The 26,375-nt window shown below is 37.7% G+C and overlaps 1 protein-coding gene across 2 annotated transcripts in view; it reads right to left on the minus strand.

Moving 5' to 3' along the window:
• Window positions 1-766: 766 nt before the first annotated feature.
• Window positions 767-26,375, minus strand: part of BLMH (bleomycin hydrolase) — a 40,143-nt gene continuing 14,534 nt past the window's right edge. For both annotated transcript variants that reach the window (XM_063110933.1, XM_063110931.1), the window contains exons 7-12: window positions 21,866-22,021; window positions 20,879-21,037; window positions 20,696-20,763; window positions 19,498-19,615; window positions 16,097-16,166; window positions 767-1,755 (exon numbers count right to left, since the gene is read on the minus strand). In XM_063110933.1, coding sequence (XP_062967003.1) covers window positions 1,604-1,755; window positions 16,097-16,166; window positions 19,498-19,615; window positions 20,696-20,763; window positions 20,879-21,037; window positions 21,866-22,021 — 723 coding nt within the window. In that variant the 3' untranslated portion in view covers window positions 767-1,603. The remainder of the gene's footprint in view (window positions 1,756-16,096; window positions 16,167-19,497; window positions 19,616-20,695; window positions 20,764-20,878; window positions 21,038-21,865; window positions 22,022-26,375) is intronic.

The following is a 26,375-nucleotide window of genomic DNA, read 5'->3' on the forward strand; positions in this document are numbered from 1 at the left end:
AAAATGTCTTTTATTTCACCCATGTTCTTGAAAGACAGCTATATTGGGTATAGAATTCTAGGTTCAGTTATTTCTCATAGTACTTTGAAGATATATTTCACTGTCTCCTGACTTGTATTGTTGCTGAGAAGAAGTTAGTTGTCAATCTAATTCTCTTTACTTTGGAGATAATCTTTCTTTTCTTGCTGGATGCTTTTAGTATCTGTTCTGAGGTTTCACCATGATGTGTTTAGATATGGATTCATTTATCATGGTTGGAACAGGATTACTCGAATATTGTAAAGACTCTGGTTAAAACTTGAGCCTTTAAGTGCTGTGATATACAACATCCCCTGTTCAGTCTGGGAAGATTCTTGGAGATCCAGAGTGGGAGAGGGCTCAGGCGCTGATGGAAATGGTGGCCAGAGTGCTCTGTCTATTTGCTTTCAGTGAAAGGAGGCCCAGTATCAGAAAAATACATGCTGGCCAGCCCATTCTAAGGCTGGGCCTAATAGATCCTCACTTCTCACCCTTGTAGAGATCCTAGAACTAGGTGGAAGAATGTTAAGTGGCAGCGACACAGGCCTTCTTCAGTATGATGTCTGGAAGCCCTTTGCAGAAGCCAGTGAGGGTCAGTGCAGGCTGGAAGGATCATTTATCCTGCAGAGATGCTGAAGCAGGGAAGCCCTCTTCCGATTTTTCACTTTGAAAAACATGAGTCACCTGGCTGCTTTCCTTTGTAGCTAAATAAACACCTTCTAGACAGATCAAATAAGCCAACTTATTTTCATTTAGCAAAGTATTTTATTCAAAAGCTTCTCAGCACCATCTAGTTGTCAGAAAGAATGAATATCACTGTTTTCTGCCCACCCAACCCCCAATTCCAGAGGCAGAAATTAAACCATTTGGCTAGGCTAGAGATCCCCCTAATGATTATAAATGAGATCAATGATAAGGTTTTGGTTGTTCTCTCACCCAACTTTCTCTAAGCCTCTACTTAAACCTGACTCAAGTAGAGCTGTGCTCCCCACAGTTCAGAACAATAGGAAGGAATCATGTCAGACCTGATCAACCTCCTATTCTTGGGCTATCAGAGGCACATGAAATTACTTTTAAAAAAACTGAATTCAGTGACTGCCATCTAAGAAGGACAGCGATACTGTCAGGCAGCATGCAGTTTTGAGAGCTCAAATCTTAGGTAACCCTCCCCCAACTCTACTCTAGGAACAAGGAGCATTAGGTCCATTTTCTCTCCATACACCTTAATTGCTCATCCTCTCCTGTCTTACTAAAACAGACACTGAATCAAACCTTTTCAACAGAGTTAAGACAAACAATTACATCTGATTAAAATGCTTAAGAGATCCTGAGCTGTTGGAGATGAGTAGAGTAGATAGTATGACCTGATCTTTCCTTTTTTTTTTTTTTTTTCCTTTAAGAATATTTTGTTTCAGCATAAAGCACAGTTCCCCGAAGAGGTTCCTGGAGGAGACTGGAAATCCAAGAGTCTGACTGTGTCCGGTGGGAACACACAGTCACCTGCATAACTTTGGCTTCCATCCCTGGATCTGTCTTTTGCAGCTACTTCAGGTCCCATGGGAGGAGGAAAGAGCTGGAGGCAATATCACTCAGCCAAAGCCCCCATGGGGTCCCATGCTGGCAGGACAATGGGCTCCTGCTCTAATACAGCTAGCACCTCTTCGGGGACATGCTTCCTGTCCACCACCACTTCGTAGACATACTCAGAGAACCACTCATCTGTCATGCACAGGTAACCTGGAGAAAAGAACAGAAGCCTCATGAGTCCAGAGGGCAAAGGGCAAAGAGCCAAAACCCTATTTGTACTATTAAAAATCCTTTTACAAAACCTATATTTGTACATGTGTTTCAGCTTTCCCATCTGTAATCTCATTTAATCTAAATGTTATTAGCAATTCTGTGAAGCAGACAGGACAGGCATTAACTAGTTATATTTTTACCAATTAAAAAAACTGGGGCTCGGACAACTAAGTGATGTGCCCCAGGTCACATGGGTGAGGTTCATAGCTGGGCCTGTGCTGCTGCTCCTTTGCTCAGCTGCCTTGCTGACAGTGAGTGATAACACTAGCAGGTAGGTGGAAATGCTTCTTGTTCATACAGCCACACTGAGAGGATTCATCTCTAGGGTCAGAAGGGCAAGCACACCAGTTCCATTCTTACCCTATCCACCCTCTCAACATCACTGGCTGTTCTCCCTTCCTCTCTATCATAGATTCCTACAACAACCAGCTAAGCAGCTACAGGCACCTTGATGGGGCCATGTCATCACTCCCAGGTAGATTCTTAATTGCAGATGACACTGTGTGAGTTGAACGAGCATACAGTCCTCACTCCCCTAGGAGGAAATCTGCGACGCAGATCAGGCAGAACTGGAAGACTGAGACAGCTGCTCTCCCTGTCTTCCTCAGTAAGGTCCTGGGATTTATGGATCTCTCTAGTGGGTAGGACTGTACAGAGGCAACCATGCACTAACACCCCAGGTTAAAAGCTCAGCTGAGAGAAAAGGTGTATCAGGCATCCATCCTACTAACCTGCCTCTTCCCATTAGGAAGGTTAACCTGTATCTCAGACTCCACTAGAGCAACACAAATTCCCCTTCAGAAACATATTTCCAATACACTTAACTGGGAAAAAATGTTTTACCTAAGCCATTGCTAATATGAAGAGAAAAGTTAAAGTGAGGGACTAAAGTATATGTATTTAAAACAAAAATGGGTTACTGGGCCAGGGAGAGAACATAGACTACAAAAATGTGTGCCTACACAGGAGTTCTACATGCACATATACATCCAAGGACTCACTGGAACTAGCAATCACCACCATCATCATCATCATACTGTATGTGACACCTGCTATATACGAGACACCGGAGCCACTTTTTTCTGAAGATGTTCATATAAACTTAGGTCTGTGCAATATGATTTCCCACTATGTAGGACCCAGAGAAAGAAAGATGTAGATTTTTCTCCCAAGAGGGTCCGCTAGTGCAGTAGTTCTTAAACTTCTTGGCCTTATCCCTTTATACTCTTAAAATTGTCAAAGACCCCAAAAAGTTGTTTATGTGGGTTATACCTATCGATATTTATTGTACTAGAAATTAAAACAGAAAGTTAAAATATATTAATTCATTTAAAAATAATAATTAAAAATATAAATATAAATAATGTATTTTTTAAGAAAAAATAATCATATTCTCCAAAACAAAAAACTTTTTAGTTTGAAAAGTGGCATTGTTTTACATTTTAATATCTGGCTTTGTAGAAGACAGCTAAATTCTTGTGCCTGTGCCTGTGTTTAATCTGTTGCACTATGTTGTTTGGGTTGAAGTGGATAAAGAAAATCCAACCTCACACAGATATGTTGTTGGAGAAGGCGAGACCTTGCAGACCCCCCTAAAAGGGGCCCAGGGACCCACTGGGGTTCTCAGACCACACTTTGAGAACCGCTGCTCTTAAGGCAAGGCTGACTTAAAAAATTAAAAGGCAACAATGGTGGTTAAGTCTAATTTTGTAAGCTAAATGGTGTGACAGAGGACATTATTTAGCCTGAAAACACAATTGCCTTGGTGAGGTCATCTATGCCCAATTCAGCTTTTCATCTCTGACAGAAGTCAAAGACTGCTCATCCTGATGTGGCACAGCATGTTGACCCTCAGAAGAAAATGCCCTGAAAAAGTGCCTGTGGGCTCTGGCCAAGTTGGGTACATAAGGGAACGCATCCTTGCCCCCTGATGAGCCAGCCTCCAGATCCAGTGCTCCTTTTCTCAATAGGTACAGAGGAAAGGAATGCACAGACGAATGCTGTAGCCTAAGTCACCTCTGGTTCCTATCTTGATTATACACTCTGAAATCCCTGTCTTTGTTTCTGTCAGTCAGTCAGGAGCTGTCCCTTACCATCACCTACACTAGTGCCGCCAAGTTCTAGCAACCAAAGCTTTGTCAGCTGACGGGCCGACGACCAGTACCATTTCTTGCTGCATCCTAAGTGCGTGCTTCCTGAGAAACTAAGCATCTGCCTTCCCAAAAAGGAGCCTTCAGGAGCAGGAGACCAGGCTACTATACTAAACACCACAGCATTTGAGACATTAGTCATCCTTCCCCTTACAATGCAGGCTGAATAAGTCCTTAGAGTAGATCTGGGCAGTGAGGCAGGTGAAGGATAGAGGCATATTCATGTAATAAAGCCCTGTGTCCTTATAACAATACTATCACCATACAATCAAATGAACCTTCAAAGAATGCCCAGAGAAAATGGACAGTAAGTACATCTTCACTATCTTGTTCCAAAAGAAGGAGATCAGATTAAGTCCTGACAAATTAAAACTCCTATCAATCGTGTTCCACCCTTTCAATGTCCCTGCCAAGAGGACCTGCCTTGATTAGTCTCTCTCTTCAGGATATTGAGTTCTTTGGGGCCCACAAAAATCTCACAGTCTAGATGGCTGCCAAGTAATTGCACCCTGAGTAGATACCGAACTTGCAGCTGCTGTAACTGTTGACACTGCGTGTCTTGGAGTTTGACTGACTCCAAGATTAGGATCACTGTGTCTGAAACCCAAGGGAGTGCTGTGTAGGAGCAGCAAAGCATCAGCTCAGGCAGCATGCAGGTGGCCATTTTGATTTGAGGAGAGTTGCAGCTCCCAGCCCTTAAGCTCTAGCCATTAGAAACAGTCGTTCCCCAAGGAAAAGGAAAAGAAAACAAAATGAAAACCTGTTCCAGGGATCCCCAAGTTTACATTCAGGAAAACAAATAGATAAATGGATAAAGAAAGTTGGCTTTAGGAACTAAGGTGATATTAAATTTTGTTTAAACGTTAACGTATTGTTTACATGCAATGAGAAAGACATAAAATAAGTGAACAAACAAACTGGCAATGTTTCTGTATTTCGTAAGAGAAAGAGCAAGATCAGTATGCAAAGAAAAAAGAGTGTCTGCGGGTATAGCTGTAGGCTGGTTAGGTGAAATTCACTCAGAAACAGAAGAGCTTCAAATGGTTTAGTTTAAGGGAAGGAAGACCTTTACCTGAGAAAACAGTTTTCTGAAATCCTACCAGAGATCTAAGATTTAAACGTCTCAGACTAGATAAGGAGGCAAATATATTATCATTTATGCCTTTGAAATATTTTTTATCATAAAATATTTTATTTTTTGTTGTCTCTGTTCTATGAAGTATTTCAGTTCACTAACAAACTATTTGTGGTTAATTATTATTATTACTTTGCCATTTAAAAAAATTGAAGACAAAACCAAGTTGTCTGTTCTGCTCCGATGGATCTGTCTGGCAGCACGGACCTAAGGAAGCCTGACTACCAAGACCTCATTAAGTCACTGCCAATCTTTCACCAGACGGCCACAAGTTAAGGACGAAGGAAAGCTCCCAGAAGGGAAAGCAAAAACTTCACTGGCACTTGTCTCATACTTCAAACTTTCTAATAAATAGTGAGACACTACCTCACAAGACATTAACTAGTCATTTAAAATGAAGTTGCAAAGACTATGTAGCAATATGGAAAAATGTTTGTGATAACGTACACTGAAATAGCATATCCTGTATAAAATTACAGCTGTTACAAATATAGATGCACATGAAAAAAAAAAACATGAAAAGCAATAACAAAATGATAATTTTATGCCATGGGGTAGGTAATTTTCTCCCCCCAATTTTTAAATATCATATTGTTTTTTGACTCCTTAAAATTTACCTGAATAATTCATGCTCATTACACAAAATTTTGGAAACATGGGAGAAAGAGGAGGAGGAGGAGAAGGAAGAGGAGGAGAAAGAGGAAGAGGGGGAAGAGAAGGAGAACACAACAAATATAAATTTAAAAACACCTACAATCCCACCACCTTGGGATAAGCCCTGTTCAAATTTTACATACACCTTTTGATAAAGTTTCAATAGGCAGACTCTATACATTTCGTAAAAACAAGACATCATACATACTCTTTCATTATAAAGCACCACACATGCTGCTTTTCCAATTAATCTCCTTCCATATTGACAAAGAAATACATATATCTACATCATAATCTTTAAATGTTAAATCTGTATGAAAGTGTATTTAATCAATCCCCTATTGTTAAAATCTAGATTGTTTTTCATGCTTAGAAACAATACTGTTATAAACATTTCTGTAACTATATCTTTGTACACATCCTAATTATCTACTTAATATCCTCATATCCTCATCAATACTTAATTAATAGCTTTCTTTTTTTTTTTTTTTTTTGGCAGCTGGCCAGTAAGGGGATCTGAACCCTTGACCTTGGTGTTATCAATAACAACTTTCTTTTTGGGTCCAATTTGAACCTTTTTAAAAAAATTTGTTTGCTTGCTATTTACAGTTTTCTTTTGTAAAGTACCTGTTTGAGATCTCTGCCCATTTTTAATTGGACTGTTTGCCGCTTTCATAATGATCAGTAACAGTGCCACTATATGTTTATATTAGATACAATCATTTTTTCCCTATTATGTGATTTCCCTTCTAATTTAGTTTATGGTATTTTCTAGCCTATCAAATATTTTTAGTTTTATGAAGTCAATTTTATCAATCTTTTCCTTTCTGGTTTCTTTCTTTTTTTTATGCACCCTGTGTCCCCAGGCAGTTGCACTGCCCTTGACAGGTCAAGGTGGCCACAGGACCACTTTCTGGTTTCTAACTTTGGTGTTATGCTTACAAATGTTTTTCTGCTATCATAATGAAAAAACAAATAGGAGAAAAAGTAGGGTAAGTGGTAAGAAAACATTAGAAACTCTCAAGGAAAACCCCATCACTCACTAAGGTTTTCGTACAGTCTAGTCCCCAATTAGGAACACAGGCAATTTCAATAGATAATTAAGTAATGACAATTTGTTAACCACTTCTGCTAGGTACCCACATGTATGAAGCATGCCCTAATATTTTAAATTTGTATGGAGTATGTTGCAAATATACAAAATGACACAATCCCTATGGAATGGAATTTGGCAATACCTAGAAAAATTAAATACATTTATCCTCTTCATTAAGCAATGCTATTTCTGAGACTTCACCCTACAGATACATAGTACTTGCATGCTACATAGCACAATATGTATTTATGCACAATAATAACTAATACTTATTCAGCACTTACTATGTGCCAGGCACTGTTCTAAGCACTGCATGTAACATTAACTCATTGCAGTACTGTTCATAATAGCAAAAGACTGGAAACAAGCCAAGGTCCATTAGTAAGGGAACTGGTTAAATGAACTATGTACTCTAGACAATGGAAAATAATAAAGCTGTACTGATGTGGAAATGTACTGATAAGGAAATGCCTCCAAGACATGCTGTTAAGTGAAGTGAGAGCAAGGTGCAGAGCAGGGTATGTGGTATGCTACCTGTAAGAAAAGGAGGCAATAATATATTCACAAATATTTGCACTAAAAAAAGGAAAGATATACTAGAAACTAATAGAAATGGTAACCTAAAAGAGGAGGAGGGGAAATGGAATGGAGAGTGACAGAGATGGAAACAAGATTCCTCTGTATATACCTTTTTGTATTTTGATTTTGGAACAATGTAAATTTATAGTCTAGTAGAAGAATTACACTTTAGAAAACAAAACAAAAACACACACACACACACCCCACACACACCCCCGTGGGAAGCTTACACTTCACGATGCAATTTCACATACGCTGCCCTTGTTTTGATTTTAATCCTCACATCAACACTATGAGGCAGGCAGGGTTGGCATTAGTTGTCTAAAGCCATACAACCAGTACGTAAACCCTGCATCAAACCCAGGTCTTAACTTCAAATTTACAGTCTTTTTCCACAGGGCTCAGCAGCAAAGAGACTTGGCATGTAGTTATGGCTTCGGCAACAGATCACAGCATTTAACATAGCCCAGGTACCTAACTGGAACCAACTCGGTCTGCTCACAAATCCCACATCAACAGTCAGGTACCCAGTTTTTGCAGGGTTCATTTAAGAGGCATTTTGTATCTTTAAATCACAGATGTCATGTGCTCTCAGTGTACATATTTAGAAGGATGGATAACAGGATGGGCTGGATGTTAAAAAAAAAGCCAGAGGAAGAGAAGCAAAACAACCACTTCCAATTATGACTGCCATTTGGACAGTGATCTTAGAAGAGACCTCTTTTTCCTCCATAGTAAACTTCCAGCTTTGTGGTGAGGACACATTTATGTTCGTGAACCTTTTGCTGATAAGAGAAAAGACACTCTTATAGCCAGATATTACTTGTGGACACTTTCAGAAACAAAGACTAGAGAAGGTACCATTTCCTTGATAAATATACCAGGAAAAACACACAGTGGAAAATGTGGTAGGGAAAAAGGGTTGTTTTGGTTTGTGGTTTGTATTTTTTTTAAACCATCAGACCATAACAAAGTCCAGCCAGCAGAAGTGTACACATCCTGAGGAAGTGCCCTCTAATAAGGAGCTCAGAAGAAGACTTTTCACTTTGGAGCTGATTTCTCCTTTTCCTGAACCAGTGAGCACAATCCAGGCAAGCCTGAAAGCACATACAACTCCGCTGGCATCTCTGACGTTTGACCAGGAGAGGAAAGCACAAATTTAAATGTCATCCACGAGTCTGTTTTCCTATTGAACTCAATGACTTCTCTCTGACCCCAAAACTACCATTATTCCAGTTTGTTTCATGAAAATCTGCTTTCTGGTCATTCCTCAAAAGCTCCATAAATGGCAGGATACATTATTTCTTGGCCTCACTCTCCTGATCTGTCCAAAGCTCCAAATGCCAAGAGCTGCTCTTCTCAGCTACCATTTCCCTGGCTGGCCTCCTCCTCCCTTTCCAACAAAAGCCACAGCCCAAACATCCTTCCTAAAACTCCACTCACCCTTGAAGAATCCCTAAGGAGCCCTTGCAGTCACTCACCGTTTCCCTTGCAGTTTATCCCCTATATTATTCTGCACTTATTCTTGTGTTTATGTTTTACATATTTGTTCTTATAATAAATTACAAACACTGCATGGAGCAAGATTTACATCCTCAGTTGTCCCACCTGCAAGCCCCTCGCCCCCATCATACCTAACATTTGAAGGAATTAAGTACTAAACTGCTGCTGATGTGGCATAATAGGGCAGTTGGACTTAAACCCCCACTCCTCCTAAAGTTTTTTAAACTACCTTTAAGTCCAACCCTAAAGCTTTTTCCCTTGACACACTTTCTGTCTGCTCTACTGTACCGGTATTTACCATCATGCTCTCCCTAACAGCATCTAGTCCCTTAGCTTCTGAGGTGCTGTCTCCAGCCCCTCACCCTTTTCAATGACCTCGGCTTTAACATCTTCCCATTGTCTCCCCACCACGGGGGGCCCTCTCTGTTTCTTCCTCTTTCTCTGTCATCTGCCTTCTTGGAGAAATTATCGTTCTTTGCTTTTCTCGGTCTATTTATCCTTTATCTTACAGTCTGAGGAGCACACCATGAATGTCACTTCTGTCACATCACAGCCCTCTTCAAATCTCCTTCCTGTGTCCCAGGTAAATAAGTATAAATTCCTCTGAGGGCCAGAGACATTCATTCCACCATGGCCTTGCATGCTTCTTTGCATCCCATCAATAAATGTGAGGTGAGGCTACTGCTAATGGTTTTTCCTCAGCACTAGTTTTATTCACCTCCACTGCTTTCTCTCACGAAACTAAGTCCACACCACAGGTCATCCATCCAGTAAACTGGTGATGGAGCACAATGGTCACACCAGGGAACTGAGTTTTTAGAGATCTGAAGCTGGAACCATGGGGCCAGTCAGACAGCCCTCCTCTAGAGTAGAAAGGTTCGGGAGCTTTCTGTTCTCTTCCTCTTGCCCTCATTTGCCTCTCGACAACATCAGCAACAGGAGCACTGAGGGCTAATATGTTTGAGCCTGGTACAGTTCTCACAACGAGCCTCCGAGGTAGGTATAATTATTGTCCCTATTTTACAAATGAGAAAGCTGAGGCTCAGAGAGATTAAATGCCATGCCCACAGTTACAGAGCCAATAGGTGAGATAGTCAGGATGCATACTCAGGAGTATAGCTCCAGGTTCTGCGTTTAACCTCTAGCCTTCTCAAACCAAAGCAAACACACCTTACAGACAATGTGGTAAAAATTACAGATCCTCCCTACAGAAGCAAGCATAATACACACAAAACTCCATACAGACAGTCCCAAACTTACGATGGTTCAACTTGCGATTTTTCGACTTGATCATGATGTGGAAGTGATACACTTTGAGTACCCATACAACCATTATGTTTTTCACTTTCAGGACAATATTCAATAAATTACATAAGATATTCAACACTTTATTATAAAATAGGTTTGTGTCAGATGATTTTGTCCAACTGTAGGATAATATAAGTGTTCTGAGCATGTTTAAGGTAGGGTAGGCTAAGCTATGATGTTTGGTAGGTTAGGTGTTTTGAATGCATTTTACATTTAAGATATTTTCAACTTACAATGTGTTTATCAGGACATAAATCCATCATAAGTCAAGGAGCATCTGTATTAAATATGACCTGAAGCTGATGGCTGGTTGCAGGTTAGAAGCCTCTGTCCCCACCCCCACAATGGTAGTCTCTCCTAGTTACACACTTTGACAAGGAGATACTTGTGAACCAGAGAGTACAAGCTTCCTCTCTTCCACTCACATATTCTATTTTTTAGCCCAAGTCATGCAGGCTATTTGGTTAACAAAGATGGGTGATGAAAAGTCCTTTTGAAAAAACTCAAATATCCAGATTTGATGGTAGCAGCACTTTTCCCAAGCCTAGAAAGACATGGAAACCCTCTAAGGTGACATAACTAATTTGTATATTGCCCCTTTCCAGGAAATCAGAAACCTCTGCTTTTAGCTTATATAATTTACTCCTGTTTCAGCAAGTTTAGCTCAACATTGCCTGTAATTTATATTATTTGTGCTGGAAATCCAGAACTGAACCTCAAACAGACCTGCAAATAATTGATTGTCTTTTATAAGTAATATACACTTTTAGGGAAGCTCCCTGTGTCAAATTAAGAGATCTGAATTCTAATTCTATCTCTGACCTGTGTGACCTGAATAAGTCAAAACCTCTCAATAACTTCCCGTTTCTTCACTCAAAACATAGGTATAATTACCCATGTTCACTTCCTGAGTTACTCTTCCTTTGAATTCTTATGAAACAAGATACTATGTAACTGAATGTCCTGAGTACCTCTGACAGAAATATGGAATATTCATTAAACTCTTTAGATTTATATAACAGTATACAGTTTGAAAAATGCTTTCATACATTATTTCATTTTATGGTTATCTATAGACAAACTGTAGGACCTCATAAGGAAACAGAGTAACTATCCATGTTACACAGATAAAGAAATGGGAAACCACAAGTTAAATTACTGTCAGGATCTATACTCAAGAACTAAGTATTAACCGTCTCCCTCTAACTCACCAAGTTCCACAATATAACATTATATGAGGAATATGAAGAGTTTTGTACCCAGCTTTGGACATACTGTCTCCAAAATCACAAATGGTAGTTTGGCTGGTGAGGCAATTAAACGCCACAACATTGGTTTTTAGGAAGCAGCAGAAATCCAGATATTATCTGAATCAGCCACATAAATATCTTCCCAGATTAATCTCTAACATGCCAAAGTCTCTTTTACTGAAATCAAGAGGCTCCTTTTTAGGAGGAAGTCTGAAAATTTTACTAAAATAAATTCAGGAACTCATTTGTAAGAAAAGGTAAAAAAAAATGTGGGTTAAAAACAATTATAAATGTATCTGAAAAGCACAAAAACAATTTGAAAAATGAAAAACTCATCTTGGTCCAAAATGAAAACTAGGAAAGCCAGAATCTTAAAAAGATAAACATTTTTCTTCAATAAACATTGCAGATTTAGGAAATAATATCTCCCACCCTCACTTAAAAGTTGTGTTTCTTAGCATTTTGAGAAACTAGACTAAACAAGCATTAAGAACTATCTTATGATAATTCCACATTCAGAGTTCTCCTGTTTCAGGCTTTAAAACTGGAATACAATCTCATGACTAAGTAAACCAATAACAGAAGAGATGTTCCATAATAAGACTGGCTCATTAGAGAGACCATCCAAGAATTTAATTGAATACTATCAAAAACACTTTGTTATATGCATGTTGAAACTACTGAAGCTAGGCAATAGGCACATGGGGGGTTCCTTATTACTATTCTGTTTACTTTATATATGTGTGAAATTGTCCATGATAAAAAGTTAAGAAAAACCAAAACACCTTGTTATAAAAGCAGCATGGACAAAATAATTCAGAGGTATTTTTGGGTGGCTATATCCAGTTTCTTCCTTTCCCAGCCCACAAAGTGCTAACATTAAACACAAACCCTTACAAGAAGCCCTATTCTCCCAACTCCCCTTCTTCAGATACCCACCTACAAATGATGCTCTAAGGACCTTTTCTCCTGACGTCAGACATTCACATGACATCTCTAGATCTTTTATATAGTTTTATGTCCCCATAGCCACTATTTATGGTCACCAATGATCATGAATTGATCCGTTATTTCCATGAGTAGTCTAAATATTACTAGAACACAGAATTTGAAAGAAAACAGCTTAGTGGTTAAGAAAACTGGCTCTAGTGTCAGACTGTCTGGGTTATAATTCTGGCACTATCACTTACTTAATTAGCTAGAGGACCTGCAGGTCACTTTGGTTTAAAGATTATGCTCTTCTCAGATAAATTTCTGACCAAGAATGAGAAGAACCAAAGGCTACTTCCTCTATTTTAAATTCTTAAATATTTACAAAGTATTTTACTCTATCAGCTTTTCAAAATGAAAGATAACGCAACAAATCCCAAAATCTGTTCTCTCATCTAATTATGAAATCCATTTCTGATATTATATGCAACCAAGATACAAAATGCACAGTCAAGTATTTTAAGCAGGGGAGAAAACACCATGTTGGTATACATGTTAGATATGCGTACAATTTTTAGTACAGCTGACTACGAATACCAGAATTCACCAATGGGTACAGTAAGGCAAGAACTAATTTCTCCATTTATGTGTCTCCTGGTCAGAAGGATCCTCTGTCCATTTTGTTAAACAGTCAGGTAATATATGATTTACATAACAGCCTCTGGGCAGGAAGGGCCATAAACATGACCAATGGGGAAGACCAAAGCTAGAACTGGGCAGAGGGCAAGGGCAGCATGCCCAGGTATCTGCTCTGTTTACCTCCAGCTCCTATTATCAACACTGCTTTTTCAGAAACATCAATCTTAACAGGCAGAAATCCCAGAGGGAATTGTAACAAACTGTTAACAATGTTATCTACAGAAACAAAATTCCAGCAATGCTGTTTTAGATTGTCATGTCTCCTGAGAGAGCACAAACAGAGATCCTGCCTCAGACATGCCAGCCAATGCCCACCAGGAAGGATGGCAGACAGGAGGGCCCTGCTGGGGTAAACACGCATCGCCAACATAACATACTACAGTGCTCTCCTGAGGTTGGGCCAAATGTATCAATTAAATTAGATCATGTTTTCTTTCCTTCCATCCTGTTATATCAGAAAGAACATTAGCAAGAAATACACAGAATAATTTATTTTGGCTTTGAATGAACTATTCCCTATCCCCACTCCGGTTCAGTTTCTTATCTTTTGGCTCTCTACTGAAAAGCTTTGCTCTGCATAATCTTAGGCATTTCAATTATTTGAGAACAACAAAAAAGTTAGTTTAATCTTTACTAGATAGTTGCAGATTTCACTAGAAAGGATTATAGGCAGATTACAGGGATCAAGACCCCAGTTCTCTCAACAGAATAATGGAATGAGTAAGTCAGCAGAAGCAAAACTTTTACTGAGTAGGAATAGCTGAATAGGAAAAAAAAAAAAAAAAAAAAAGCAAACTGGCTCAGAATCCTCTTTAAGAGTACATACTTAGGTTCAGATTAATAAAGACAGTAACTCACACTACACAAAACACAGGGCATTTTCTTGACTTTATAAGTGTTTATCCTCTCTTAAATGGATATCACTACTATCTGAAAACTCAGTGACTGTTACTGATGGAAAAATATCAAAAAAGGAAGCCAACAGATTCAGGCTCATCTAAACAAACCATAACTTTAGTTCTTTTCCCATATGTTAACCTATGCAGAAACCTAATTAAAGGGACCAAATTAGACCAGAAATGAAACAGAAGATACAGAAGTTCATCTGAAACAATGGAAAAACAATTTTAATTCAGTAACTTATGTTTGCTACAAATAATCAGATCTTTCTAATTTAAGACCAAGCATTCATTTCTTAACTACGGCCAATTTACGGATACAACTAAGTTGTGAGTTATTTTTAATCTTTCTGCTAGCTTTGTTGAGGTTTAAAGCCTTCTCTACCTGACCCCAATGTGTATTTGTCTTAAAAAGAAATTCATCTTACAGGAAATTACCTATTTAAAAATGTTGTACTCTAATTCATAGTAGTTAATTTAACAAGCACTCCTGTAATCACAGAACAATCACAGAAATCACAGAAGGGAGAGATATGACTACGTGACGATGAAGAGAAGGGCACTCATAGCACTTGTATTTGTTTACTATAAACACTGAGCAGCTGAGATCCTAGGGACAGTTAGGCAAAATCCACCAATGATCATTTTCATGGGGAGATGAAAAGACTTGGAATGACAGATGAAATGGCCTTCAGATTTTGGCTATCATATACCGGCCTGTGTTGCTCAGTCAGTATACTAAAGTCCTGTCAAGTTCAAAACTCAGATTAACAAGCAATTTAAGACAGCAGTTTTCAAATATGAGTGACAGAGGCCCAATCTGCTCACTTCCAAACCTCCACACTCTCTCTTCTGCCATTTACCCGTGGAAATCCTAGGGCTCTGAAGAACATAGCTGGAAAATCACTATTCTAAACACAGAGGGAGGTAACAGCAAAGAGTTAAGATCACTGCTTTCTTTTTCCTTTCTCTTCTGTTTAAGAAAATGTGTGGGTGATTCCCGTTGGGTGAGAGGTATGCTGAATTTTGGTTCCAAGTGTCTTTACATTTCACTTCTCTGGCTTCCCTACCTACTCTCTCTTAGCCTTTTAACTAGTCTAGTAAGCTGTGGTTAATGTGTTTTTCCAACCCAGAATCCACTGGTTAAAAGTAAGGAATATGAACTCTTGGAAAGAGCTAGCTACCAAATGCCTACAAAATGCCAGTAGCACATAACAACACCATGCATATACATGCTCACATATACATATGCAATGGTAGTTGCCACTTTTGGTTAGAAAGCCTAAAAATTAAAACACAAAATCTCCTTTAAATGGCTTTTATCTACTATAAAGTCTTTAAAAGTATGGTCTCAAAAATTTGCAAGAATATTTCCTAGCCTGTTAATCAATGGTGATCGCTGGGTTGTCAGATTATTTGAGACTTTTATTTCCTTCTTCTTGTTATCTATACTTAAAAATTTTCTACAACTCATACATTACTAATGTTATTTTATAATTTTGTTTAGTTTTTCTACAACTCATATATTACCTGTGTTATTTTGTTTAATTTACTTATGACCTCTGCCAGGGTTTTGATTTGTATGTATAAAAAAGTTCTAAATGGTAACCAAAGTGTTTTTTTCCTCTTTAGGCTTCACAACTTCTAAGGAGTCTCCAATAAATGCCTGAAGAAAGCTTTTTATCATTCTCACTCTCCCACTCAGAAGGCTCCTGACTTTCTAGAGTGCTGGTGCAGTACACGAAAATGCCATACAGCAAACTTACTGGCAAAGGGCACTCAGCCTTCTCATTGGCCAAGTGGTTCTGGTACAAAGAGGGCTAGTAGGGTTAGCACAGTTTGGAACAAATGTCAGCACATACTGGCTTCAGAGTCAACCTGGGGGTTCAGGCATACCACGCTGATGACAGGAATGCTGGAGACAAACCAGATCCTCAGATTTTTCTGTAGAATAATCTAGCCAATGGGACCAGTTACTAAAAATCCTCCACATTAGAGCAGCTTTCTACCCAGAGAGGAAGAATGTAGAGCAGAACCCCAGTCACTTGGAATTAGTATTACCAAATTAAGCTCACCTTTGTGGCCATGGTCTTCACCCCATGAATTCTCCACTCTCCATTTCACAAATACTTCATCCTGATCATACTGCAAAAAAGTGGATGAGAGTGTATAGTCTGAAACCAGATTACCCTGTTGGGGTGTCATGAAATTTTAGCTCTTCTGCAGCCACTCAGAATAAAGAGCTTGTTCTACACAGCCATGAGGTACATGATCCAGTCCATGTATTTCCTACAGTCATCGAAGGAATACTCCAACAGAAGTGGAGTTTGAATCTTGTGGGGTGAAAATACAATAAAGCTAACAAAGCAATAAATACTATCTTCTCCTTTACATTCCATTCTACACAGAAAATAAGCATGTAAAAATGCTACTTGGTTAAGGAAAACAAAATATATTAATTACTAAAAACAGTGAACACCATTTGAAGCCAGGACTCTTGCTTTTAAACAATTGGTATTCTTTGCAGTGGCATCCCACTGTATTTATTTAAGAATGATTCTAAGACCTGGTCAGAATTTCTTAAATAAATAAACAAATAAACAAAATAAATACATTCTCATCATACTGCCTGATTTTCTACTTAGGAAAACCAAGTAATGATACTCTCTACTCTCCAAATATGTTCTTTTACTGATTCAGTTATACAAATATTGAATTTAATACAACAGAGACTGAATGGCAAAGCAAAAGTAAAAAGACCATTTTCATAACAAAATCCAGGCAGTTCTGTTCTCCCTCTTCTATCTTCCTTAATAAAATAAGCTCAATTTTCTCCTTCTTAAAGGGACAGTGACACTCATCATAACCTTCATTTATAGCCTTTACTATAGAGACACAGAGAGAGACAAGAGGAAGGTTCCATTTGGGAAAAGACTTTTCTCTTTCATGTCTACTCAGGACATTTGCTAATGTCAAAACAACTTAAATCTTTGTAGCATGAGAAAAGCACTGACCCCTGCATTATCTCCTACGGATTTCATCTGTCAACTCCCACTTTCCCATAACTGCATGATGAGTGTCATCTACACGGGATTTGGTTCCCTTCAGCTCTGCTGACCTCAACATTCTACTCTTGGCAGTTTTCTTGGATCTCAGTAATTTTCAGTTTCCAAAATAGCCAATAAACAAACCCACAAGTTTCAAACACCTTTACCTGTACTAACCCTTAAACTCAGCCCCAGAAAAATTCAAAACCATGTCATTAAACTATACATTCTGGAGGTGGAATATTAAACATCTGTTTTGGTTTTCTATTCCCCCCCATTGTAGTCCATCTTTACTTCACTCTTAAATATCACTGTTAGAATATGCATCACCTAAAGTTATGTACTTGTTGTTATAAGTCTGAAAATACTTCCTATTCTTTCCTTTGCCAATGAATTCCTGCATGAGCTAGATCAAGTTTCTCTTTGGGTCATCTACAAATATAGAATGATAACTCCTGGACTTCCCTCATAACAATTCCATGAAATCAGCAATAAGAAAGAATATGGCAGAAATATAGCTACTAGTATGCATTTATCAAATGTAATTCAAATTAGTTTTAGTGGTCAAAAACTAAGTAGAGGAAAGAGGAAAATTTCAATATAAAATTCCAGTTATGATAAGGTAAATTCTGCTTTATACCATTAGCATGTAAGGCGGCTCCACTTCCCTGAGGAAATAAACCATGCCAATAAAAGAATGGAAGTTCCAGAGAAGATGACATGGAGTACACATCATTTTTACTTCTGAAAAATAGGACTATTCTATAATAGAGATGAAAAATGATAAAAAGCTGAATTTCTCTTGGAAATTACAACAGGTTTTTTTAAAAAAGAATAACCCTCTATATAGTTTAAGGAGCTTTAATTATTTATAAATCCACTGAATTTTATAATCTAGCAGGTAAATATGAACATAAATATGAACAAATTACTGTTTATTCATGAAAAATTTCTCCTAATGTTTCACTTCTAATGTCAAAAAGGCACCCTTATTAAAATATCTTTATCACTTAATTTTATTGTTTTGTTTATAATTCAAATGTGAGAATTTTGTTAAAATGGGGTTATAAAACTTTTAAATCACCTTCTGTTACTCTGAAATGGCTTTTCCTGATATATACAGGTAATACTAATTATACTCCATTAGTTCCTCTAAGTAACCCTTAATCTGTTTCTTGGTATGGGAGTCTCGCTAACTATAGAGCTAAGAATGTCAAGGAATGGAATGATGAGGAAAATAGCTCAAAAAAGACCTCAACTTTTAGATTTATTTATAAAAACTACCTGAGGATCAGGAATATCAACACAGGACTGCGTAATTAGTTCAGGGTACTTTTTACATCATATTGTGTCTGATCTTACACAAAACTGAGAATACCTTAGAGTTCTACTACTTACAGCCCTAGTCCTGTAATTAGTACGAATATAATTAAGCCTTCCTAAAATCAGGTTTTGTATGGGTAGAGAGCACAATGATTTGGGATGCTCTGGGGCTGAAAGGGCACCTTCCTGTGAAAAAGCTAGAAGAGATGGGAGAAAGGCAGAGAGAAAACCCCATCCCACTCAAAATTTTGCCTAGAGAGTACAAAAAATCAGGACTTCTAGGTAGGCTAGTTAGGAAAATTGGCATAATGATATTATGCTAAGATATTTCTAAATGTTTCAGTGATCATAAATCTAGTGAATAGAATAGCAAAAACAGTTCTCTATCAGACTATTTTCTAAAACAATTTCTACAAAGTACTTATTCTGTGACTTTCCTCCCAGTAATTCGGCTAGGAAGAGAACATTTTTGCTGTGGTGGTAAAAAATTAAAGTAATTCAAAGTCTTCTCTTCTTCATGATCCCTGAGCGCAGGCAGGGAAACATCCATTCTACAGCCTGCAAGTGGGAGCTTACTTGTGAAAAATAACATTTCAGTTGTTTCCAACACCGTATTCTATAAATAGGACATCCAGTTTCCTGAAGCTCTGCATAAATCCAGTAATGGGCACAGGGTCCAAAAATTACTGTTACTGACATTTTATTGCAGAAGAATCTGAATGACAAATGAAAGGGAGGTAAATCTGAAATAGGTCAAGATATGAAGACTTCCAGGGCACATTTTAATTCCTCATGAAATAGAAGTTACCTTCTTGCAAGTTCCTTTAATGATCTCTCTTCCCACCAAGACTTTCCGAAGTTATAGAAAAGCATTTACTTCCTTACTCCCTGCTGACCCAAATTCTGCTCCTCATGGAAAGTTCCTATTTTTATTACCTCTGAGAATGCAGCCAAACCCCAAGTGACACAGTATAATGACTTACTTGGAAGCTACCTTCTAATAGAAATCATATACACTATGAATGAAGCTTTGTTGGATAAACAGTCTACAGGAGAATGTAGATCCATCTGTGCAAACACTGCAGCAGGCATGTTGAGAGTCATACCTTCTCTGAGACAGCAGTGAAGGTCATGGCGTGGGTCATAAGTGACTCACCAAAAGTCAGCCTCTCAGCTTTATTCATGTTCTTCAAGGAGACACCAAACACTAATTCATGGTCGTAGCTGTAAAAAGAATGATAGTACAAAATAAAGGGAGTACAATCATGGGGGAAAACTGGCTTCTGGTTGTAAACGGAAAAAACTAAAGGGGCTCAACAACTTCAAAGAAATATGGGCTCTAGCTGTATGTAGCTCTTCAGAAAGAATATGGCACATACAGAAATTAAGAATCAATGGGATTCCATTCTGTGTCAAAGCATATGCAGGAAAACATGAAATGATTAAATATAACTTCACCAAATCAAAAGTTGAACAAGATGTTTGCATTGTAATTTTGGCAAAAAACTTTTTAAAAAATAATTTTAAAAGTTTGTGAAGTAACTTCTTACAAAAAGGTCTCTTTTAAGCTGGTAGAATTACCAGTTTCTGAACTCATTTAAACCATTGCTAATTGTGAAATTTAAATAAATAATGCCTAAAATATTGAAGAATATTTTCAAAATTAAAAAAAAACCCCTCATTAATTCTCTTTTAGCACATTTCTTTTCTCTTATTGTTAACTATCAAAATATTTACTCAACTCTCTACAAGTAACATTTACTTATAAGTAACCCTAAAATGGTGTATTTTAACAGTCAAGGAATCTTGTATGATTCAGTTTGCAAATGAACCTTCATTGTCATAAATGACCAGGAGGAATGCTTTAAAGTATGAAGCAAAATTAGTCCTCCTTGTCATAAAGACAAAAATAAATAAGGCACCAAAGCAAGATAAGCAGTTTAAGAAAGATCAAATAGCAAACAAGAGCTCTGGAAAACCTTTCATTACATTCCCAAATGCGCCAAGGTGATTTACAAGTAATTATTTCTTAAAGTGTTTTTCTCATACAGGATGGCTTTTTAGGAACACCCAACAAATTCTACTCAAATATAAAGTATGATCTTCGTTTCCCAGGTTAAAGCATTTAAATATGTGGAGTTTCTGCTATGAGCCCTCAAACTCTGCAGGATGCAAGAGAAGAGACCCACCCTCAGGCCAACCTTAATCTTTGGATGAACCTCAGGAGAATCATTTCATACCAAGAGTGCAATCTAATACCAACAACCCACAAATGACTTTCTATTTTGAATTTCTTGCACTTACACATTCATGTCACTGAGGCCCATCTTGCCATTGAAGTGTTTTCCAACATCACAGCCAAACCACACAGCCTAGAAATAGAAGAAAGATAAAGAAAGTCAACATAAACCCAATCTTCTTATTACAACAAAGAAGTTAAAGAAGATGTTTTATCCCTAATGTGGAAGACAGAAAAACAGTACCAACCTCTCCATCTTTGATGGAGGCAGCAACCATCTTTTTCAAAAGGTCAATGGGCTGGTTATTATATAGAGTTTTTCTCCCTCCAACCATATTGCTTAAGTAGTCCACTGTGTAAAGTTTGTTGTACTTGTGCTGGGGCCGAGGGTCATTCACTAAACAAATCTATTGAGATCAAGAACATGCCAGTTAGAGCACAAAACCAGGAATGTTAAGTAAGACACACACCATTCCTCTAGGTTCATAAGTCTGCATCAAGCTCATCATCTCTGTCTAGAAGAATAAGCACTATAGCCACACTGTTAAATAACAAAGAAACAAAGGGTGGTAAAATACATGTGACAGAGGTCCCTGCATATTCTAATTAGAGGGACACATTTGGGAGCTGCATCTACCTAATTTTCCTACTGACAAAAACTTCCCCAAAACTAATTCTGAAAAATTACATGCATTGAATTAGGCAAGATGAAGAGCCCACCACTATAAGACCCCTGCTCTCAAGTTACAAGACAGGCTGAACACATGGCAATGCCATTTGCTTGGGAGAGGGTACAGAAGCCAATAAAGGAAGAAGGCTCTGGTCATCTTGCTTGACAGATGAAGAAGATCTGAAGGAAGGGGGAGAAACTCAGATGGGAAACTGTTTACTTCAATGAGAGTCCCCAGAGGGCCCATGGCACAGAGGTGCTCTGAATCCATTATAAGAAACACCACCATGCTTTCATTTTCTTTGTACCTAAGTATGATTCTGGGTACAAATCAGAGGAGCATGTGGGAATTAAACTGACTGCTGGCCTACAGTTAGAAAAGTCTCTGAAGAGGAACATTGGGGAAAGGTGATAGATCTTAGCATGACCAACTTTACTGGGAGCATGAAATACTTCAGAGGAAGGGAAAATCTTGATAAGTGTCTAGTTTGATGATCATACATGTCAACCCAGGTATCTTATATCCTACCCTGTAGTAAACAGACAAGTATTGCCAGTCTCTAACCTTATTTTCCATATTGAAGAGTGGCTTGACATGTTCCCTATAAAACTCCAAGGGTGTTATGGGGCCAATCTTCTGATAATTTTTATCTTTGTCTCGATACTCCCAGGTGAATGTCTCTGGTGGATTACCCAAACAGATGCACACCACTCGGAATATCTGGAAGAGAGAAGGAAGACAGATGAGCAATGGCTAGTGGTAGTGTTATTTTTTACCACTTCATTTTCCTCATGCTTGGGAAACAAAAGAAATTAGTGGCCAGATTCAAGCCAGAAATTTCACAAGAAATCTAATACTGCTCCAATAATTGGAAAGCTGATGTTCAGGATTTGATATTAGTCAACTTGTGCATTCTCAAATAAACACTTTGAACAGTGCAATTCTGAAATGTTAATATTTAGTTCTTAGTACTTGTCTGGCAAATGAAACTTCCTTAGCCAAAAAACTGCCCACAAGATCTGGGCTGCTGTGCTGATTATTTCTCAAGTGATAAATAATGACATATTTTACAAATGGATTTCCTTCCCTTTATGCATTGAGGTCTTCCTTTCATTGTGATAGGAGTCTACTCCTAGAAAAGTCATTAACTTTTAGTTGGAGCTTAGATGGCAATGCCTGTTAAAAGTATTATTAGAAGAGGAGTAACTTTTAGCAGTACAGCACCATGTTTTGGGTTGTGAGATAACAACACATTTTTTAATGACATCACAACACTTTCAAGTTAACATCATTACAATCCAAGGATATATTTTATATTATTTTCATTTTATAGAAAGACAAAAATAGAAGTATAAAGAGATATACCTTGTACATGGTCAGAATACAGAAAGTACTTTCTCTTCTATATCAAATTTCCTTATGTTTTTAAAAAAATATAGCACTAGGATCTGCCTCCTCTTTCCCCACTCCACAGCCACTACCTTGATCCAATCTCATCACTTATTACCTATATTACTTGTATACACGTTTGTATACTCTATTACATTAAAGAGAAATGGCTCTTATATTTATTAAGTGTGTTTATTTTGTGTTATCTCTTTTTCAGAAAAGATTGAGACTCAAAGAAATTAAGTAACCTACTTAAGGTCACATAGCCAGTAAGTAGCAGACCATGATATGAACTGAGATCACATGCTGTCGATAAAAAAAAAAAATGTATGCTTCCTCGCTACAGGCTTTAAAAAGGGAACATTTACTGAATGTCTGCTGTGCTGTGCTGTAATCTTTGACTATCATATCGCTTAGTACTTTCAACAAAGGTGGTAGATATTATTCCCATTTTACAGATAAGGAAATGAAAGTTCAGGGAAATAAATAGCTTGTCTGAAGCCACAAAGCCAGTAATTGGCAGAATTAAGATTTGAACTCAGGTCTGACTTCAACGCTGTTTCTGAAACACCATAAATTTAGCATTTACTGCAACTTTCTGGGTTTCATATAACTTGTTTCCTACAAAAGATTATAAACTTCTTATGGATAAGAACCAGATCACGGATATTTTGTGTCCCTTACAGCATCTAGCACAGTGCTGGGCACATGATCTGGACATACCAGTTGACCTGAACATTATTCCATTCTCCACATCACCACAGGATGAATAATTTCAGAAGGACCATTTTCTTCAAGTCACTTCCCTGCTGAAGATCCAATAATGTTTCCCTATTACCTCACAATACAAATCCAAACTCCAAAACCTAATTTCTTTTTCTTACTTTTTTAACTTAGGTATAACATGCATTTTATGAGTGCATAAAATACACTTATCTTAAATGTACAGCTCAATTCCGTTTTTTAAAATGTACATATACACCCATGTAACCACCACTCAGATCAACATGTAGAACATTTCCAGGGCTCCAGAGGTTCCCTGGCCCCTCTACAGTAAATAACCCACAAATTCAACAAGGCGATTTCTATAACCATTGATCAGTTCCGTCTGTTCTTTAACTTCATATATGGAATTGTAGAGATATTCTCTTTTGTGCCTGGCTTCCTTTGATTGATATGACATCTGTGAGATTCCCTCATGTTGCTTCGGGTATGAGCAATTTGTTTTTTATTGCTGTGATTCTACTATCTTAACAAAAGCAGGTTAACTTACAGAAGAGGTTATGGTTGCCTTTCATTTTGTTTTTTTCGAGAGAGAACCTTCCTTTATTAGAATTTATGAGCCTGAATAGCTGGTCCTTAAACCTCCTCTCTATTAATGTATCATGCTCAGGTTTGTTTCTAGCACAGAAAAGAAGAGGCAGGGCATCACATAAGCAACTGTAACTGAGTTACTCTAGCCATGGATTAACAACCTCTGTTTGGGATTCACAGAGACCAGAGAGTCATTCTGTATTTGCTCAGCATCAAGGTTACAAATGGCAACTTTAGGAAACTGTCATTATAAGGACATTGCTCTTGGTAACTATGGTCAGGATAATGAATACGAAGATTTATAGTTAGAATATATTTACATTAGGAAGGTTTTATAGACTTAAGTGATGTGTATTTTCAACTAGCAATCGTTGTCACACATGTATGTACACATATCAGTGGAACCATTTTGATCTATTCTCAGTATTCCAAAGATGGTAAATCCAGCTCAGCCAGGCCCTGACCAAAAAAAGGCAGGAGGTTAGGACCAGGTCCAATGAAGATTAATACAAATAAGTAAACTTCTATTTACTTTTACACATACTTTAAAGATAAATACAAATGTTTTAAACTGCAACTTGCATATCTTATCGTGCATTGGACTCCTTATCTGAAGTAAAAAGTGTTAAGTTACTTCTTTCTTCTCCCAAAAAAATGTACTAGGGGAAACCTGCATTTCTGCTACCTAAATGAATTTTATGGTGAATCCTTTTGTAAGACAATACTTAAGCCGTATTGCATATGTTTTATAAATCTGAATTTTATCAAAGATACACTTAAGGCATAAATGAGGATAAAGGTGACATCTCTTTTTCTTAAATTCCAGTTAAACTTCAGATACGTTGCTTTGTTTTATACTATTTGTTTATTGTGACTATAAATTATCCAAAGTCATTCACATTTAAGTCAGTTTGCAACACTTTGTAAGGAATACTTGGCTCTGAGCCAAATAACAATAGTTAGTTAAATCAGCTCTCAATTAAAAAAAAAAAAAAAGTTCTCCAAGGTATAATCTCTGGGGTCCTTGATACTATATTTTCTTGATAAGAGACTCTGCTGTTCTGAAATAACATTCTCTGTTCCCGAAGGTACGAAACTGGCAGTGAGCTCTGGATATCCAAGTCTGCTCTCTGGTGGGCAACACAGGATTATCACCTCCTACTCACAAGATGTACTTGACATTCAGGACAAAAAATAGATAATGGACAGTGAACACATATTATAAAACCATATTCCTCAGAATATAATGACATATTAAAATCCACAATTAGCCCATTTAGGGAAATGAATTTAGTTAAAGTACATGACTTTAATTGAAATTGCCTACTCCCTATCCCAGTACATACGTCCTACTTTCCTCTCCTTTATTTTTCTCTATAGCACTTATCTTCTGGAATATTATACTTCTTATATACTTCGTCTCTCCCTGCTAGAAAGTACACTATACGAAGGTAAGGATTCTTCTCTGTTTTGCTCATTGATGAATCTCCAATGCCTAGGACAGTGCCAGGTACATGTGTTAAGGAGATATTTACTGAATACATGACTTGTAATTGTGTTTCAGACCAAACTCAGTGTCAGAACCAACCTGACAAGAAGGTATTAGAACAGAGTCAAGGGGCGGACTTAGGGAATATGGGCTTTCCAAAATACTGGAAAGGTGAAGGCAATGAGACATATGGCTCAGTGATACCTGGGAACTGATTCTGCTTTTCCCCAACTCTCCAACCCAATAATGATGTGGTCTTGCTGATTCTGAATTTGGATTAAAACAAACAAACACAAACAAAAAAACAGAAGAAGCCAATGTTTGTAATTCTCCTAAATACAGATTATTAGAAAAAAGCTCTCCTAAAACTGTATATAAGCCCCAAGTATAAAAGGGCAGTGGCAGTGCCCAAAATTGAGCTCAATTTTTTGATCCACTGAGTCCCTCCCCTTTCACCCTAAGGAGGGTCAAGGAAAGCTATACTGAGATATGCTGTATCTGCACCTGCCTCTTGGAGCCACTTACCTTCTGATTAAGATTTTACATCTTTGGCAAATTAAATTAGGAATTTAAACTAACCTTACTATGTAGATATGTATAGTCCCTTTCTACCAACCTATAACCCATGAGAAAAGCTGCAGCTGGTATCCTATTCCAGTTTAAACACATTTGGTAAGAAGGCAGAGTATAAATTATAGAGTTCTGCTTCTCAAGTCTAATTCTATAAGGAGCCCCACTGTAATTAGTCTCTAAAAATATTTTCCCCTAGTAGAGAGATTTCTTTATTTTAAATGATTTGCTGAAACCTAACATGTTAAATAATGGAATCAGGAAAGGGAAAGGAAAAAAGGTCACAGAAAGCATGAAACATGGAACATGGGG

The sequence above is a fragment of the Cynocephalus volans genome, chromosome 10 (genome assembly GCF_027409185.1).
Source record: "Cynocephalus volans isolate mCynVol1 chromosome 10, mCynVol1.pri, whole genome shotgun sequence".
NCBI lineage: Eukaryota > Metazoa > Chordata > Mammalia > Dermoptera > Cynocephalidae > Cynocephalus > Cynocephalus volans.